Here is a 19279-nt window from a genome sequence, read left to right on the forward strand (position 1 = left end):
AGGAAATTTCGCCGATCTCGTCATCAGGATGGCGAAGCATGCCGCTTGCAGCTGCGTAATTAGGCGTCAGTTACAAAACTTGTCTCGTCAACAGTGGCGCTCTTTTTGCACCACCCTCTCCCACGACGCGGCAGATAAAATGGACCCTTGGATCATCCAACATTACGCAATCACACCCTTTCAGAACTCCGGCTATTTACCGCAACACAAATGTGAGGTCGACCGCAAATGACTTTTCCCCAGACCATCCGCATCCTCAGTGACGAGTGCATATCAAGTATGGGTGGACGATGCCACGAGGAATGCGTGCTAACTGTGTGAAGCCCTGGCGGCTGAATTTCGTCTGGCAGAACTCAACACCGCTTCAAAATCAAGGCGAGGCAAATCATAGCTTGGTCCTGCCTGTATCACAGTATATGTCCAACTTGTCCATCACTGCTCAGGAAGCCGTGTTGCGTATTATCAATAAAGTTGGAAAGAGAGAAAACTCCCTTCCAGTTGGAATGTCTCCAAGGTGAATCCACAGCTGAAACCTGGAAAATCCCCCAGAGGTTTGGCATCGTTCAGGCCGATAAGTCTGTCGAGTTGCGTCGGCAAAACTATGGAAAAAAATGATACTCAGCTGCGTAGAATGGGAGTGAAAACCTGCTTCCAGAATGTATGTCTCGTTTCCGTAAGGGCCGATGTACTATGGACGGAGTATTGGATCAGGGACCCGATCTTCAAGTTTCACATAGCGATCGTTATCGTTATATTTAAAGTTGGCGCGCTCTGAAAACGCTGTGGTAGGCCCGCCCAAGAGCTTGTGGCGAATCACGGGCAGCCCCGACGTTTCACCGTCCCCTTTCACCATCACCACCACCACCACCACCACCACGGGCCTGGGAGGTACCCGGGTTCGACTCCCAGTGCCGGCTGTGCTGTCTGGGGTTTTTCCTGTGTCTTCCTCAGACGCTTTCAGATGTATGTCGGCACAGTTCCCTTAGAAGTCGGCCCGGGACGCACATTCCCCGTCAGTCGTGACGTAACGGCGAGCCCATAATACCCTTAACCACTTAACACGCATTACGGAATAACGACAAGTTGAACATCGGAGTCGACTTTTGTGGAACATGAATGTGCTCGTCATCGTATCACTGCGGCTGCCTTTTTAGATATCAAACGAGCTTAACGACACGGTCAGCTACAGCCACGCCCGCCCTCTATGCTCTGTACAGCCGAAGGATCCGCGGTCGATCCCTTCGTTGGACAGCAGACTACCTGACCTGCAGGACAGTGTATATGCACACTGACGATGGAGATAGTGATCATCATCATCTTTCAAGCGGAGTGCCACAGGGCGGCGTCCTGAGCCCGCTCATTTTTAACGTGGTTATTGTCTGACCAAAGATGTGCACATTATCGTGTACGCCGGCGACATATGTCTATGGCCTTCTGGAGTACAATTACTATCATTGCAGCAGCGCATTAAGAATGCATTCAATTGTACAGTCGCCTTTTTAACCGAATGGGGCATGCAGTACCGGCGTCTACTTCTCGCCTCCCGGGGGACAAGAGGGTAATTTGCGCCCCCGCCCCCACACATATAGTCTCGCTCCCCGAAAGTTGCCTGTTTGGCTCCATTGTAGGCGGGCTCAGGGCGGGGGGGGGGGAGGTTGCCCCCCCCCCCGTAGACGCCTGCCCTGGGGGCATGCATGTGTTCTCCGAGAAGACTGTTTTCCTTCCCTTTACTTGTAAAAAAATGATAACGTTCCAACTGAAACTTAATGACCAGCCGATAAAGAGGGCGTCCCATCACCGGTCCTTGGGAATAGTTATTGATGATTTTTATACGTCATATAAAACGCTCCCGCTGGGGAATGTCGACGAGGTCTCCGTATTATTTTTTCCGCCAATTAACACCAAAATCAACATGATGTTCGTCAAAATGCCATTATGACCTTTCGCACTATGACCAAAATCCGAGAGCGGGGCTGTGGTCATATTAACGAGTTTCGACTGTATTCGACATTCTTTTCAAGTATCTGGGGCTAAGCGAGACTCACAAGCCTAGTTACCAATTAGAAGTCGACATTAATTTTATTTATTTCATGTAGGACACGACCGCTTCCAAAATGAGAAATCGGTCTTGACCGGGAGAGACTCTCGCAAGTTACTCACAAAATGAATCCCTCTAAAGCCCAGTAAAGCCCAGATTTGTCCTTCCGTTTTCTGCGCCGCGAACGGGAATTGTACTGTGAGAAAGAGGGGGGGGATTTATTTTCACAGGAAAGGTCAGCCAGAAAGGACGGCTTGCTTATCCTTAATAAATGATTCGCTAGAGCGTGGTCCTGCGGTAGTTAAGAGTAAGGCGATGAGGGGTCTTCCGCCGTCCCACACACGATGTCACAGGCTGCTGAAGAGACCGGTATCACGTAGGTAGTGGAGAAGTGGCGGTGGTAGTGAGAAAGAATGCATCGAGGAACCTCCGTATAGCTAATCGCCGATAGCAAGGGCTTCAACTAGAAAACACTAGAACACTAGAAAACATAGGAATGAAAAAAAACGAAGGAAGGTGTTGGTCAATAACGAAAGGAATCGTGTCTGAATAAGCTGAGATGCGAGGATATCGTAAAATAACGTCAATTACAGCAATACCGTTCTCTGGATATTCTTTCTCAATTGTAAAGTAGAGGGGCTAAAAAACACCATCTTCCGGAGTGAGTCTGAAACAACAACATATATATTCTGATGATGAAGTGGGGAGGTTGTTTACGGAGTGTGAAAGATTTTGTCTGGGCCAAACATGCAAATGAAAGAGGGGGACCGGTCTGAGACTGGCGGCACGTTGCTCTTGAAGGGTGTCGGCGTCATGACATCAATCCTTGTAAACAGAGATCAAGTGGGAGCAACATGAAGTTTGTAACGTTATCATTTGTCAAATTCACTTACCCTTACCTAAGAAATATGCGCCGTGGCAGGCTTAACTTATATTGAGCTCACTCTGGTCTTTGAAAGTAATCGATCAAGTCATCCACGTAATGGACAACGAGTGTCCTCTCTACACCCGTCCTAGTGTTCCAGAAGGATGTGGAAAGGGTTGTCTCACTTATAGTCAACATTACACAACTAATGCTGAACACGGAAAAATCGAATGCCCTCTGAAGTCGTGGCTCGACAACTATTGCTTTCACAGCGGCTCGCGAAACATCCTGACCAATTTTTGCGAGCATTTCCAATCGCCAAATTTCCGGTACCATAGTAATACTGCGATACCTGAACATTTGGTTTTAGATTTTTACGCTGGTAATAATAATAACTGCGAGGGTCAAAAGGTTCCACGAAAAGTAGGAACTGCAGTTGGACGACTGATTTGAAACTAGCAGCCGATAACGAGCCACTTTACAAAGGGACAATGAGGAACGTGACTGACTCGTGCCGTTTCAGAACGATTGGTACCGTCGACGACAATACGTGTTGCGCTTGCTTGCTTCGCGTGCCGCCTCGATTTTCTTCCCACGGCCGTTCTTTTCTCAAACAGCAAATCTTTCCCGCCTGCGATAAAAGTCGTACGCGACATTGTTGTTCCTCAACATTGGCAAGCTATTACGAGATATAAATTCTGTTTTTCGCAACGACTTGAAGGAAAAGAAAAAAAGACGAAATGAGAAGGGGAAGAAAAACATTCAGATGCCAACGAGTCGAAGAAATTCTTCCGATGCCTGAGCGAAAAGTGAATGCGATGCTTGGGCACTTTTTTTTTTTTTTCTGTTGCGAAATATTTCAGGAATATCAATCGATCGCATCTCAAAGAGACACCTTTCTCCCTACTGTCTTCTCGACAGACGCAATTCCATCCGCAGCTACTCAGTGCAACCAAACTGCAGTGTTTCGCGAGACTTTACTTTACTTACACCTTATTTCTTCAGCTCATTCGACTCAAGATATACCAGATATGACGAGGAGATGAATTGCCCGTCAGAAATGTCTCTCTATTTATTGAAAAGGAAGCTGTATTTTTCGAATGGCTCGGTATCTAAGTGAAGCTGACTCTGTACCATTATGGGTGGGGACCCCAGCTGAACCAGTGAGACAACAAAGCAGACGGCATTTTATTTTAGTGTACCCCTCTTTACCCTTCGAATGACATCCGGTTCTTTAGAAAAATAAAAAGAAGCTCCCTATATACAGGGTGTTTGCTCTAACGTGTCTGGAAGTTTTATTTAAAACGAGCGATGAAAGAGAAACAATCGCTACTTTTCAGCTACTTGGCTAAGAAACAGGTGCTACTATAGTGAAGCGGTACCTGTTTCTTACTCAAGTAGCAGAAAAGCACCACTTGCTTTTCTTTTATCACTCGCATTAAATATATTTTCTGGACACGTTAGAGCAAACACCCTGTATGTATACACAAACATGATGCATGCTCCATGGACCGCAACAATACGTGACAAAATCACGTGGTTCGTTCATCCAACCAGTCTTCTTTTATTTGGTGATGGCGCCGAATCCTATCTGGAAAACTTGCCACCTACGCACAAGCAAGCAGATCCAGCCAGGCTTACAGAGGCCGATCAAATGTGCCCGGATGTTTCCATCCATCTGATAATCCACGTCTTGTCGTTATCGTGACGTCCTGAAGGGCTCACGAAATGAAAGTCACGAAATTTTACCAAGTAGTCCTGCCCTTCCTGCTCAGATAATTTTGATACCGTAATAGAATCCCGTTTCCGCGATGCACCGCAAACATTGTTATTCCAAAGAGACCGGTTGTTGTACGTCACTCAACAGATAAGCACGTAAATGTACAGTTGCTACATAATCTCGTCCTGTTGAGATACGTGGAGATATGCGAAAGTAATTATGCTATATTTATTTCTTCTCCCACTCTCAATTCGTGCCGTCAAACGGAGCATGTGGAATTAGAATCGTCCTTCTTCGAGTGATGTCTGTGCATGATCGTCTTCAGTTGCTTCTCGTGGACGACTGGAAAATGAACGGCTATAGTAATACGCGCCGTAACTGTAAATGTGTGCGTGTTCCCTTTAACGCGAGCCGAAAACCACGCGGTGCTTATACAATGTTTACATTTCACCACATTGTCCGGATCGTAATCTCAGTTGGCTAGCACCGATTGAGAGGTAGCTCGCTTCGGTTTGAGGGGGAGGGGGGATATTTATTAGACCAAAGGAAAAAAAAACGGGGAGGGGAGAAAGGTCAGCCACATGGGACGTCGGCTTCCTATTCCGCAACAGAAAAAGAAAGATAAATGGACGAAGAATAAAATAAAACATAAATGACAAATAAATGAGAGAATAAAACAAATAAAAAAGAAAAGAATTAGGAAATAAAGGGTACACTGACAAACGATGAAAGAAGGATGAGATAGATTAAAGACAAAGATTACAAAAAAAAAAGAACGTGACTAACAGCATAATGCTGATAATGTGGCGTCGTTAAATATTCACACGCTTTTGGTAATTTATGTATACGAAAATAATATGGGCTGTCTGTAATTGAGGCGACACGGCATGTTAATGATGATGACAGGAAGAACTATCGAGATGACATCAGTAACGGCAAATTTCAGCCACCTTGTCGGTCAGTTTTTGTGTCACTCATTGAACAAACAGAACCTCATTTATTGGCTCGATGAATAAATAAAACGACTCTTACGTTTACACGTAACCACGTAACTCAGCATTAAGATTAAAAGCAGATTCTAGTAAAACCCCGAATAAATATTTTGTCCGAAACGCGACAGAAAGTGCGACAAAATGTGTTAGACGCGTTGAAATATACCATATTTCACGTTCTGCCGTGTAAGGAAAGAGGCGCTCCGATGAACAAGAACAACGTTGAAGAGCTTGCCGGAAACGCTCTGACCGCGCCGCAGGGCATCGCGCGCTCAACGTGACGGATCGCATGTAGGTCTCATGAATAATTCGCCTAATCTAATTAGCGTCAAAGGATCGTCGCTCCAACTATTGAAAAACACACTCGCTCAAAACCTGGATCCCTTATTACCTCCTCTGATTTGAGGGTTTCTTCGGATAGAGTTCCCGTCAGAGCTACCAAGATCGCGGGTTCAAACCCGGCCGAGGACAACTTGGTCAAAGGGTACGACTTGCTTCGGCGCACGTCAAAGAGACCCGACCACGATCGCATTTGTCTCACGACGTAAAGCCCCGAATTATTAAAATATTAGTTTCCGTTATTTCTAATAGGTAATATGTCATATTTATCTGTTGAAGCACACGTAACTCGAGGTCCGAGCGATCGTAGAGTTAATTGAAAACGCTTTCTTCGTGTTAATGTAATGTAAGGACGGATTACTTAGGTGCTCGGTGAACACTGTGACGAATGCACCTCGGAGGAAAGACAATATATATTGAGCTTATTACGACGGCACGCATTGTGCGATTGAAATCATATTATTAATGAGGTTGTTCCCGATGGATCTTGCGGTGCAGTTGATGCTTCCTCTATCCACTTCCTCGTTCGATGTACGAGGTTGTTCTTATTTGCACATCGAGCAGTACATTGACAGTGCGTGTTGAACATCTGCCGGTTGTTGTGCCGGTTTGATCGAGTGTACTATTTGACTGACTCCTTTATGCTCGATCAAACACAATTAAGGTTCCATCTTACGAAGTGCCGACGGATGTTTACGCGAAACTTCCGTTCCCTTTTTTTTATAGCACCTGATGTGACGAGCAGCAGAGAAACACTCACGTATGGAGCTATGAACTGTGCAGGAAGAGAGGACCCCGTTTAGATTGAGCCTTTTGTGGCACGCCGAACATCTTGTACTGTCGCCGCCGCTCTGCGCTATAGGTTACGTCCTGCGTGTATACAAGAAGCGCTTCGACCTGAGGCCTTTCCAAGTTTACCACATTTGCCGCTTCAAGCCGTTAGTTGTTAATCGATGTGAAGCAATCGTCGTCGTGTAGAAAAGCCATAGCGGGAGCTGATGCAAAATGTGTGTTTCTAAAAAGGCCCCAAGGTCTTAACAATTATCCACACATCACCAAGCGCGAGGAATATAAATGTACAATGAAATTACATATTTTGGCAGCTTTCAATTGCCTTTCTTTTGCCACATTATTCAAAAAGGAACTCCAGCTCGACGTGTCTCTTCTAAGCAGCTTCTTGATACGCAGTCAGTTCTCAAAATGGAACTTGAGGAAAGACGCATTTTGGAAGACGTCTTCCCCTTTTTGGTGGTAGCCAAGGTCGTGCTGAAGACTGAGACACGGGTTCGAATCCTGTTCCCAAGACTTTCCAGACGAATGTCGGAACAGTTCCCCCCTGAAGTTGGCCCAGGACGCATACTAACCTCCCCCACTCCTTCCTTCTGTGCTCTCTCCATCTAAAATCAATCAATCATTCACGCGGTCCCGCTGAGCGCCGCGCGTTCTCGAAGGCAACAATTGAATTCAATTAACCAGAACGTTACGTTGAGCCCCATTTTGCCCCCGATACAAGGGACAATCTTTCACTTTTGAACACCCGACAACTCCAATAACCCATTATAGGTGAGATAGAGTACGTGCAAATGTATTCTTTATTGGAAGTTGTTCCAATAAAGAATACATTTGCACGTACTCTATACGGTGCCACGCTGTGCTTCCGGAGCCTGCATCACATTTCTTTTCGTATATTTACGCGTATTATTTATTTATTTCCCCACGGAGTGCCCACAAACAGCTGTTAGGCTTTTGTGTATACTTTGGTAGATGCGCATAAAGTCTTAGTTCATCCCAGGTCACAGAGAACGTCTCCGAATATAATCGCACATATGCGTAGGGAAGCATTATTGTGGAAGATGATGATGATGATGATGAGAGGGAAAACACAAGATGGAGAGATTATTGAACCGATTAGCGTGGAATGTGTGAGGCAAGGAAGAGCTTTTCGTGGCACCACTCTTCTTCTGTCACACGACGCCTCGAATGACAAAGACAACCCTGTGGCCAATGCTCCAGATAAACTAACCTTGGAGTCCAGTGGTTTTATGGAACATTTCCAAGTTGCCGTAACGTGGCTTCGAGTATTCATCAACAGGCTGAAGGACGACGTCGCTGCTGTTGTCGAGAAATGGTTAACGATAACGAGAAATATGTATATATTATATGGAAGGAAGGTCGTTTAGTTTATTCAACGGTGGAGACTAATTTTCGATATGGAAATTAACTTTCTTTCGTATCACTCGTAGCTGAATGTAACCAAAAAGAATGTTGCCACATCACAATAAGCCGTCAAAACACACATGGACTCCATATAGTATATATCGATGCTCTCCTCACAGCGAATGTTTCCATGGGGTTTATGGAACCTCTCACTTCATGAAATTTCGTGTGCGGACATCTTCATGCACTACGGATGAAATATGTATGGACTGCATTATTTATGACGTACACGTCGGTTATTCAATTCTAAGCTTACGGTGCTCATATAGAGACTGAGAAGAAAGAGGAAACTCTCTTCTCGAATGGGTTCAATTCGGCTTTCAATCTACATGTTTCTGAAGAGATTTCCTATACTCATTAATATAGCCCCCGGGTACGCCTCGAACAAGAAGGAATAGGGTTTCCGCAAATACCATCTACGTAAGAACCCTATAATTACTACACAATCTGACAGCGAGGAAGTATTTTTCTTGGGTATACTATATACGTGTTCAGATTGAAAACAATAGTCCACGTTTATCTTCCTTATCACGTCGGACGATTTCACGGGGTGACACGCTGATTGTTTCTGGTATGATAAGGCTTTCATTCCGAAAGAGTTTGTGGACCTTCACTCGGCGTCGTGTAATACACCTTGGGCCTTGGCTGTAATTGCGATGAGGGAGTCACGCGTTCGTTAAGCGGGGATAACGGACAAATTGTCTTCTTCAAAGGTTGTTACAACGAACACAATAAGATGAGTCGCAAGCGAGAGGTGTGTCGAGGATTCACGATGCCGTGTTCTGCCGCATAACGGGGAATATTTTTGTAAGTATGTCTTCTCGCAGCTGCCGCCTTTTCTCAGAATTTCCTCGTTATTTATTACGTCGTTAATAAATGTTACCTCGATAAAAAGAAACGAAAATGTAAACGATGGAATTTTCGGAAGATTATAAGCTCTTCCGAAAAACGCAACGTCGTTCCGTTTATGTAGTTTTGCGGTATACAGTGAAGCGTGGCGTCCTGACGACGGCCGACGGTAGCCTCCACAATAAACTCTCACCAAGGCATTTGAGGTTTTCGTTTCGAGCAGTAATCGACCATCAGAGCCTGCACGAAGCACGTCCCATTAATAACAAAGACTAAAAAGCAGTGTTCTACCCGTTATCGAAATATGGTATCGCGATACCGATACTCGTTACTTGAGTAAAAAGTATCGAAATACCGATATCGATACTTCTTTTTGAAGTAACGGAGTACCGCTACCGTTACTAAAGAAGTAACGCGATACTTTGCGCGATACTTTTTTCTGAAGTAGTAAAATGACAGCATATTTCATATGTAGCTCCGACACGTTATGCTCGACTTTTATCAATAGCTGGTTCTAGAAGTCGTCTTCTGCCATCCTTGCAGTGACAGTTATGTTAGTGTCAGGCCCGCACATACCGTGCAGTCCAATGACCAAGGAATCCTATCCCAAGTTAACAATCCCACAGTATATGTGAGCGTGAGCGTGACAGTATATGGGCGGTGAAGAAAGGGCGGGACACGAGAAAATATCGGTATCGGTAAGGATACAGAGATCGCGTTACCACAAATTTGTAACGGAAATACTTTTACGATACTGATTAAAAAAAGTATCGCGATACGCACTCCGATGCCGAAAGAGTACCGAGTACTGTAACAGCGTTCCTTGTAAAGCCGATATGTACAACACTGCTCAAAAGACAACATTTGGGAGGACGTGCAGAAAAAGCGTCGATTTCAGAGCCGCGCAATCTATAACCCCACCTCCGGTTGCGCCGTAAATACGAACAGCGTCTTTCGTCGCTGCTGAAGTAACAACGTTTCGTCTCGTCAATCGACGAACGCAAGAAGGACAGGTGTTCGGGACAGGTTGAAAGCGTCGACAAATAAAATCCCCTTCGCTCTATGCCGTCGGTCTATGACGAGTTACACTCAAAAAGTATTTAATCCAAGTTACTGAGTAGCGGGTAAAAAAGTAGCTGAGTTGAGTACTAAATACCCACTCTTGTAAAGTATTTAAGATAGAGTAGTAAATACTCCAAAAAGGGTATACGGCATCATGAAGGACTGTGTGGGATCTACCCAACAACAACATAGATGAATGGATGTTTCCCTGCGTTGAGTGCAGGACCCATTGATCTACCCAAGAGGGACGTGGATGTTCCGAATATTTCAGACGCTAAAGCACAAAGCGCATTGCCGAGACAAACCTCCGCACAGAGTAGTATCTTCAAACTAACTTGGAAAATGAGTAGAAGTTATTGAACAAAGCATTTAAGTTAGATTACTAAATACTGACCTTTGACAGTATTTGCAGGATACTCGCGAAACTATTTAAGGTACGTACCTTAGATACTCTACTCAAGTTACCAAGTTATACAAGTCTGGTACATGATCAAGTGACGACGGCGGCGTCACGAACTTTGTCTGATGGCGCGGACGAAACTTTGCGTCGGACTGTAAACCAGCCCAAAATCGGACACATATATTAGGGAAGTAGTTTCCGCGCAATTTGATGAGATTTGTTGATAGCATGCCGGAATTCCCTCTCTGGAAATCGGAGTCCAATCAGGGAACGCGACCGGGCGTCTGCAACTCGTGAGAACCATATGTTGTCGAACGTCAATTCTGCGTTAGCGCAGGACGTGTTCCACGCGACATCTATAGTCGCTTCAGAGCTCACACTGATTAGTGAAAGTCTACATATCTGCCGAGGACTTTTCACTTAGTGCATTGCGGTCCGAACGCGAAGCAGACGAGCTCGGTCCCATTGGTGTGCCTTGCTTACGTCATCATGATGTTATCATCGCTGGGGGTCCCTTAGCTACAGAGGGTGTGACAATCTTTAAAACTCATTTATGAAGAACAGTCTCTGTTGGAAATATCGGCGGCTCTCGTCCTAAGGCAATTCCCTTCATATTTATGTAAGCTGTTTTCAGAAGAGAAACTTGACCATAAGTAGACTGTGAAGTGACGCGAAATATTATACTGTATCAATCTGATACACACGTTTCTGGATGTCCCTTTGGCCGTCTGATCACTATTAGTTCCTTATCCCTTTATCCATCCGTCTGATATAGTCGTGTCCAAAGTAAGAACGGCATCGCGGCTGAATATTTTTCTGTCTGTACGAGACGACAACACGAAACGTTCTCATAAACGTTTTTGAAACATTTTATAGGTAAGTTTTCGGATGATAGCTTCGTTTAACTGCACCTTGCCGTAATCACTTCCTTCCCCAATGAACGGTCTTCGTATATGTCAGTGTTCCCAATGGGTTTGAGATGGCGGAGATTACAAAGTCCGATATAGACATTCGGTTTCTTCGAGCACCATCGTATGTCGCTGCAGGAGTGCAGAATTTCTCTTCTACCAAGAAGGACACAAATTTGGCGTCGTGGACCCCGAAGATGTCTGACCGAAATTGGAGGTAATTGCGGAAACATTGATACTTGGTCACTTTCCGGACGGTACGAAGGACTGGGCGGTGCAGACGGACCTGAATGAGTTATTCCTGTCCTCTCGCTACTTCACTGATGACCATGAATTTTCACTCGGGTCATCATCCTGGCAACTTCCTCATCGAGCATGAGCTGAACAGCCGACGACCGAGCACACAGAACCCGTTCTTCGAGGTGACCGTTGTTTACCTACACGTCGTTCTCGCGTACTCTAGCCAACATCAGTCATCGGGTGTTTAAATGAAGTCGCTCATGTAGAAAAACGTCGTCATTCGACTGCTTTACGCAGTTCGCTCTTGCATGACGCGTCCGTTTTTTTCACCATCACCTCAATGGGTTTTACAGCTATGAATAGAAGGCGACGACGAAACAGCTTCTCTTTGTCGAGTGACCTAAAGAAAAGAATCTTCCCTCCACGATCCATCATTATAAGCGTGAGTGATGACTGGGAACTGTCTTCCACGGACGTTTTATTGTCAGGATGATTGGGTCGTCGGTGGCGCATGCGTTCGTGCGTCAGTCAGGGCGTCTTATCGGTAACACCGTTGCCTGAAAGAAAAAAAAAAAAAAGATGTGTCTTTGGGTCTTCGTGGGAATGTTCCACTGCTTACTTGTCTCTCGTTTTTGTGTCAATCGTTCTCCGCCATGCAAGAGCAAAACACGTAAGGGATGTGTTTCGCTTATTCTTTGCGACTTCCATATTAGAGCAAGGTTTGAGACAAATGTGTTTTATCGTTGGGGGCACATTCTTAATTGTCGTACGGCCTGTCGCCTCTGACCCCGTAGGACCGCGACGACAGCTTCCTGAATCGACCCAAATTCGCTCAATTTCTAGGTAGCACTTCACTTTTCTTCCGCTGTATTCCAGGAGATCTTCCCTTCGATAGCGCGCATGCGACAGTTCCTGCATTTCGGAATTCGGAACTTTACGATCAAATAAGGAAGCAAGGACGACATTGTGTCCTGTTCAAGAAGACTTCAATTCCGGTTGTGGCACGTCTTTCTGAAGTGTGCGTGCTTCGCAATCAGATTGATAGGGTAGATATGGCTTTCCTGTCCATTTCTAGTCTTATCCAGAGGAGATTTGGTTCGGTTAAAAAAAGGTGCCGACACGGTTCCGTTAAGTGGAAAAGCTACGTGGAGATGGAAGGATGGATCACGGTCTCAATTTGCAGCAAAAGCTATTACTTCGGTGGTTTTTGAAAAGAAGGAAGTGCGGTAATTCAAAGAAAAACGTTTCCATTGTTCCTTTTGAGCCTGCTGAGAAGGTCCTCAACGATTTCGATACAAACTCGGGGAAATCTTTCCAAAATATACATTTTTGACTCGATAAAAGCATCGCATTCAACGTTTCGTGAACGTTTTCTTTGACAGTACTTGGAAGAAATGTTGCCTTAAGATCACTCTTTAAGGTAAGAAGAACAGGTCATATTGAGATTGAGTTTGAATATATATATATATATAAATAGGTCGAGAAGAAGTGCGAGAGCCGCCGATATTTCGAATAGAGACTTTTCTTCTTCTCAAAAGCTTGCACGGAGCAAACATGACCTGGCTTACCCCTCGGACTTTCCTTTAGTAGTTGTATTATGTACTTGCTGGAACATGAGGGAAGGCGGCGTGAACGAAAGGGCACAGGAAGTGTGTAAGGTAAATATTATTAAATTAGGGGGTTTAACCTTACTATTAGAAAGGCCAAGCGTTTCTGTTTGCGTGGCACAGGCGTTCTGATGGGGGAGGGGGCAGGGAGCAGCCGCCCCGGGCGCCTTCCCCACAGGGGGCGCCGGACTCCAGGAGCTTAGGTGAGCCTAGGGCCTAGGAGCCCTCGATAGCTCCTCTCTCAGCAGACAGCGATCGAGGGGCCGTGGTTGGGCAATAGAGGATTTTTAGAGCTATGCAGAGAAACATTTCCCCTGGAAAGCTTCACGCTTGTTCTTCTCCGGGAGGATTCTTAAATGTCTCTTCATTTGGAAACTTTTCGATGTCGTTGGTTGATGTGTTTTGGAAGGGTTACTTACTTGATTGGTACAGCTTGGGACAAACGTTTACGGAACACCTTGGTGTCACATATCTCCATCCAAATGACAGCTTAGCGGAAAACAGGAGCGCACACATATACTGAGAAAGATAGTCACCCGTTTCCTATTCGACCTCTTTCTGATAGCTCCGATGAAGGAATACGCCATTGCCGTGTTCCGTAAACTTTTGTCTCCAAGCTGTACTACACTTGGGAGCATGTTTTTTTTTTTTTTTACCGGAGACAATAACTACACTAATTCGACGGGAAACGAAACAGAAATGAAAATATTTTGGCTTCGAGTACCAGACACTGTAACGGAAACGAGATCTGGGGTTGGTAATGACAACTGAATTTACGAACTGGTGTTTCACCGAATACAGAGGGTGTCACACTTTTGGTGGTTGGTCGACGACGTCTTATCTTATCTCCGCCAAAGCACATGGGGGCCAGCATCTCGCCCAATAGACGAGCAATCTAGAAAAGAAACAGGACAAGAAAGCGACTGTGAGGAATCTTATTTGAGCCTTGGGTTAATTTATCTTGTGGAACATGGAGCTAGCGCTGGAAGAAGAAGTTGTCACATGGTGTCATTTTCTCATATTTCGCTCGAAGAGTTGGAAACAAAATGATGGACGCGCACACACATTGATATTTTAAAAGTTATTGAGCTTTGCAAGTCTCGCGCGCAACTAAGTGGACTGCTAAGCAATGCCATCCTTTCTTTTTTCATAATAAACATATTCCGGTATAAATATGCAACTGCTGAGCACTCGCCAAAGCCTGTCAAGAGCTCGGAAATGAAATAAGAAGCGAAATAGTGCTTCGGAAACGGAAACAGAAGCCGGTACCGAAAGTAGCGCGTAAACGGAAACTAAAAGTCGAGTTTTTTATGTACCAGAAAGGGAAACGTTATTATTTTCGGTAGGAAACCGTGTTTCTCCTCCTGGCTTATTGGAGGAAAATTGGAGATTGCTCCAAAGTGTCAAGCAAGTTCGTTTTTCCTCCCAGTTCCAATTTGACGACCTCTCTCTCGTGTGTCATTGGCTCTTCGTGTTTCCAAGGCAACGAGTGCTCGAATAGTTTTTCCCATTGTACTATCCTCTGATGCATTGCCTGGGGGACATGATGACGAACAGAAGAAAAACTGGGGACTACATAATGAATGGACCTCTAGCCGAAGTAATTTCCTTTCAACCGTGGAAACTTTTTTTTTGAAACCTCTTAATTTCCAATCCCTTCAGGTTCATTAAACATCGCAGGCAGCGGAACCAAAAAGGAACGAATGCCTTATCAAGCACCATCAATATGCTGCAGTCGAGCAATCGAATCAGCAATCGCCGTTGATAACGCACCTTCCAAAGTACGTGTTGCTGATGGAACCCGTGACTGTTTTGTGTAGTTTCCAGTGCTGTGTAAATATTTTAACAAAATGATAAAACCCATATTGGTTTCGAAACGTTACGATTTTAACTGTTCAAAACTTGACAGTGCTGTTTTCACATTTTAATACAGCACGAGTACCCCTAACCCGGCCGAGGACGCCAGCAACTTGGTGGCGGGGTACAAGTTGCTTAGACACGCTGTCTTCCGCGAGGGACGTTAAATACGGGGTGCCGTGATGAACTTTCATCGCACGTTAAAGAACCACGTCAGGTGGCAAAAGCAATCCACCGACCGACCGCTGCGGCGTCGCTCATCATCTCAGTTGTCTCGCGACGTAAACACCCAATTATTATTATTACTGCTACGGGTACCCCTGACACTTGGACCAGTACCCTGTCTGGCGCACCCAATCAACTGCACGCTGTCCCAACACATACGATAACCTCAGGGTGACGTTTATCACTGGTCTACTAGCACTCTCTAATAAATGCAGCTTAACGCCGGCGATGCATAATAGCGATAACGTCCCACAGTGTCAACGAGACCTGAAATTGGCCCCCTTCAAGAATCATTGCCCTTGTTTCTCGTCTCAGTCGACGCCCATTGATTTGTAAGTATGGTATAGTTTGTTTCTGGCGCATAAACATAAGTGCGAGAAACCCATTAGCCCAGCCAAGGTGAAACATTTTCTTCTGGTCGTGACTTATATACGCTGTTCTTTAGGCGGAGAAATAAAATCTCACTGCAAGATGCAAAGGAGTTATCTGTTGTCCTCCAAAACTTGCAAAAGATATTCCGCAAAAGATATCTCGCTGTGCTCTAGGGCACTTTCTCCGCTAAAAGCATGCGAAGCTGTTGGGTGTTTATGACGAAGTAAACACCTAAATCAGCACATAATATTTCACTCGTCAAAAATCTTTCCGCAGAAATAAGCCATTAAAGAATTAGCGCTTTTAAATTCCACACTGCCAAAATAAAGCATAGTTAGGCCTTGGGGGGGGGGGGGGGGGGAGGGGATATATTTATTGTTCTGTTCAGTGAAACCCACAGTATTAACTGAAGAAGCAAGATAATGAGATTGGGACTCCACATCTGGCTATGCCTCGCAGTCCCTCTTGACTATCAAGCACCGAAATTTAAAATAAATGCCAACTGAATTGATGTGATCAGGCAACGTTCACTTTATTTTATGCCGTCTCTTGTGCCGGCATTACGTGTGCCTCTGCAAAAGTATTCGAATATAATGGTTTTGATGAAACGTCGATTAGGATATATAATTCTGTTCGATCTATATCAGTCCATATTAGATTCAGAATAGGAGAGGAGAGAGTGAGATACATGATGACGATGATATGGGGATGACTTCCGCTCATTGAGCATAATGCTACACCATTGCTATTGGGGGAAATGGGGAATAGGAGAGGAATAGTACACAGTTATGCCGGCATTGGAAAAACTCGAATATTCCCCCTTGCTTTTGACAATGTACAACGCGCGGGTTACGTGCCGGTGCGTGGAGTTGAGTTTGAGTTTGAATATATAAAAAAAGGGAAAACGGTTGAGAGCATTAAACAGGGACTTTCGTGCAGGTTTGAGGACCTGCTACAAATAGTGAAGAATATATGAAACCGCAAAAGAGTAGAGGGCGAGGGTTGAGAAGAATACAAATAAATGTACTACAAAGGAGGTGGCTAGACAAGATCGGGCAGACGTACAGATGACGTAGCACAACATATGAATGGACTGGCCGCTGCGTCCATTCATATGTTGTGCTACGTCATCTGTATGTCTGTCCGAACTTGTCTAGCCACCTCCTTTGTAGTACATTTATTTGTATTCTTCTCAACCCTCGCCCTCTACTCTTTTGCGGTTTCATATATTCTTCACTATTTGTAGCAGGTCCTCAAACCTGAAGAAGTGCAGCATACTGCACGAAAGTCCCGTTTTTCGGAAATTAAACTGTTTAATGCTCTCAACCGTTTTCTCTTTACTTGCGAGTCGTTATCGCAGAAAACTTGCCCATTGCTTTTTCACGTTCTACGATATAAAAAAAGGGGGAGGATATTGAATTCGTCGCCTGACGAATTCTGCTACTCCCACAAAGATCCTCTAAATGGATGAATGGATGTATATGGATTAGCTACGAATTTCATGTACTAAACATAGGAAGGGAGTTGCCTCAGGACAGAAGCCGCCGATATTTCGAACAGAGACTGTTCTTCTTCTGGGCCAAGAACAGTCTCTGTTCGAAATATCGGCGGCTTCTGTCCTGAGGCAACTCCCTTCCTACATCTCTACCGGTTCGCTGGATTTCTACCCATCTATGTACTAAACATAGGTATACTTGGTTTAAGCGTCCTTTGCTGCAGTCTTCCACCGCATGAGACTCAATGTGGCTTCACCCGCTTTCAAACATCTCCTCGTTGACGGCGCTTCTGTTCAACGTGTGGTGTACGATCACACACTCTTGGAAATTGCTCTGCAACGCGTCGATAAACGCCAGTTCAGTTTAGCCAAAATCCTCGGGCCATGGTCGGATCCCTCACATCAGATGCAAGGCCTACGAGTTGTTGCTGAGTTCCTCTCCTGCACTGGACTAATGGACGAGCTATAATGGGACACTTTTCCATTATCATCCCTTTCAGAAGAGCAATGCGGCAGTGTACTGCCGTAACGGCGGTGAATCACCACATTATCATCCCATTCATGTGCGTGTTAAGCGTTGACCACTGTATGTTGATCGTGACATTTCAAAAGCCACTTTTAAAACGATTCATACTGTGCATTTTAACTTAACTCCCCGATGAAACAATAGAAAAGAGTTTCAATACCGAGACTCAACAGCTTCATGCGAAGAGCGGCCATTCATGGGCCGCACGAGGATTTCACATTTATCTACATCCTGCTAGAATTATGAGTTTATTTGCGAAAGACGTTCATTCTCTGAAGCGTTAATTTCGGCCGCCAGTGATGGGACGAAATAATGAGAAGGTGTCTTTTGAAGCCTCGGGATGTGCCGAAGGGTGCATACAAGAAAGAAGAAGAACAATTAAATTATGAATGATGACGTGTTTTCGAGCGCTCCCGTTTGTGAAGCATGTGGGACGCGAAAACAGCCATGTAGGTAAGATACCCTGCAGAAATGATAACTGAGTTACAGTTGCTCTTTTTAAGATGCTACAGATACAGTTACCACATTAAAATAACTTATTTACTTTACAGTTATATTTAAAAAATGTAACTAAAGCTTTGCTTTAGCACTTGTACTGTCAAAGAACAGCCGTACCGTGTTACAAGCAGGGGGGGGGGGGGGGGGTATGTTTATTAAGAAAAAAAGAAAGGAAAGGTTAGCCAGGCAAAGAGCCGGCTTGCTATTCCGAAAAGAAAGGAGAAAAGGGGGAAGGGGGAAAGCGAAAAAGAAAAGGAAGCAGAGGATTTCTTGTGTATGTTCATGGGAGTTACTCATCCTAGCTGCGTATGAGATGACAAATTATGTGCAATTCCTGCTTCGCAGAAACGGTAGGCCATTTGAAACCTCGACAAAATGACGTTAGAGAACTGACGCCTGGAAAATATTGCCGTACCTTAGTTACAGTCATTTGCAAATCTTGCGATGCAAAATTTTCTAACAGTGATGGGCAAAGTACCTCAAGATTGTACTCAAGTAAAGTACCTAGCGCCTGTTGTGCTTTAAGTACAGTACAAAGTACGATACTACAAATGTACTCAACGTAAAGTACTTTAAAGTACTCATCAAGTATATTACAAATTTAGATTGTACCTCTGGACGTTTCAACACTTGGTAGATGGCAAATGTGAGATAATGCGAGAGATAGTGAGAAACCGCCACGCGTGACATAGGCGAGGCAAGGCCCATTTCTCTATGTAGCTCTACAATTGAGTGAACTGGTATATAATTACTCAACGACCAATAACACTACACCCACTTGAGTGAAATCAATTTAGAAAGCTCGGTTAGGGCGAAGCATAAACTGCCATTTATAATGTTGGGCTTTAATTATTTCAGGTGCACAGGAATTGGGCCGCGGACCCGCTTACACGGTAAGTCTTTTCACTCTTTCCGGTGTCGTTCATTCGTGACGTTATGTTCCCCGAGGTATATTTCTCGCTCGTGACGTCGCAAACCAGCCGAGTTCGCGGAGGTTCCAAGAAAACGCAACTTTTTTGAAAGGTTGGTCGAAAAATTCCGAGATAATAGAGACGTTTGTAGAATGGAG

General features: G+C 44.8%; 1 protein-coding gene across 1 annotated transcript in view; it reads left to right on the forward strand.

The window, feature by feature from the left end:
- Window positions 1-19279, forward strand: part of LOC135387793 (uncharacterized) — an 87704-nt gene that overhangs the window by 8875 nt on the left and 59550 nt on the right. The window contains exon 2 of the mRNA XM_064616923.1: window positions 19069-19103. Coding sequence (XP_064472993.1) covers window positions 19069-19103 — 35 coding nt within the window. The remainder of the gene's footprint in view (window positions 1-19068; window positions 19104-19279) is intronic.

The sequence above is a fragment of the Ornithodoros turicata genome, chromosome 3 (assembly GCF_037126465.1).
Source record: "Ornithodoros turicata isolate Travis chromosome 3, ASM3712646v1, whole genome shotgun sequence".
Classification (NCBI taxonomy): domain Eukaryota; kingdom Metazoa; phylum Arthropoda; class Arachnida; order Ixodida; family Argasidae; genus Ornithodoros; species Ornithodoros turicata.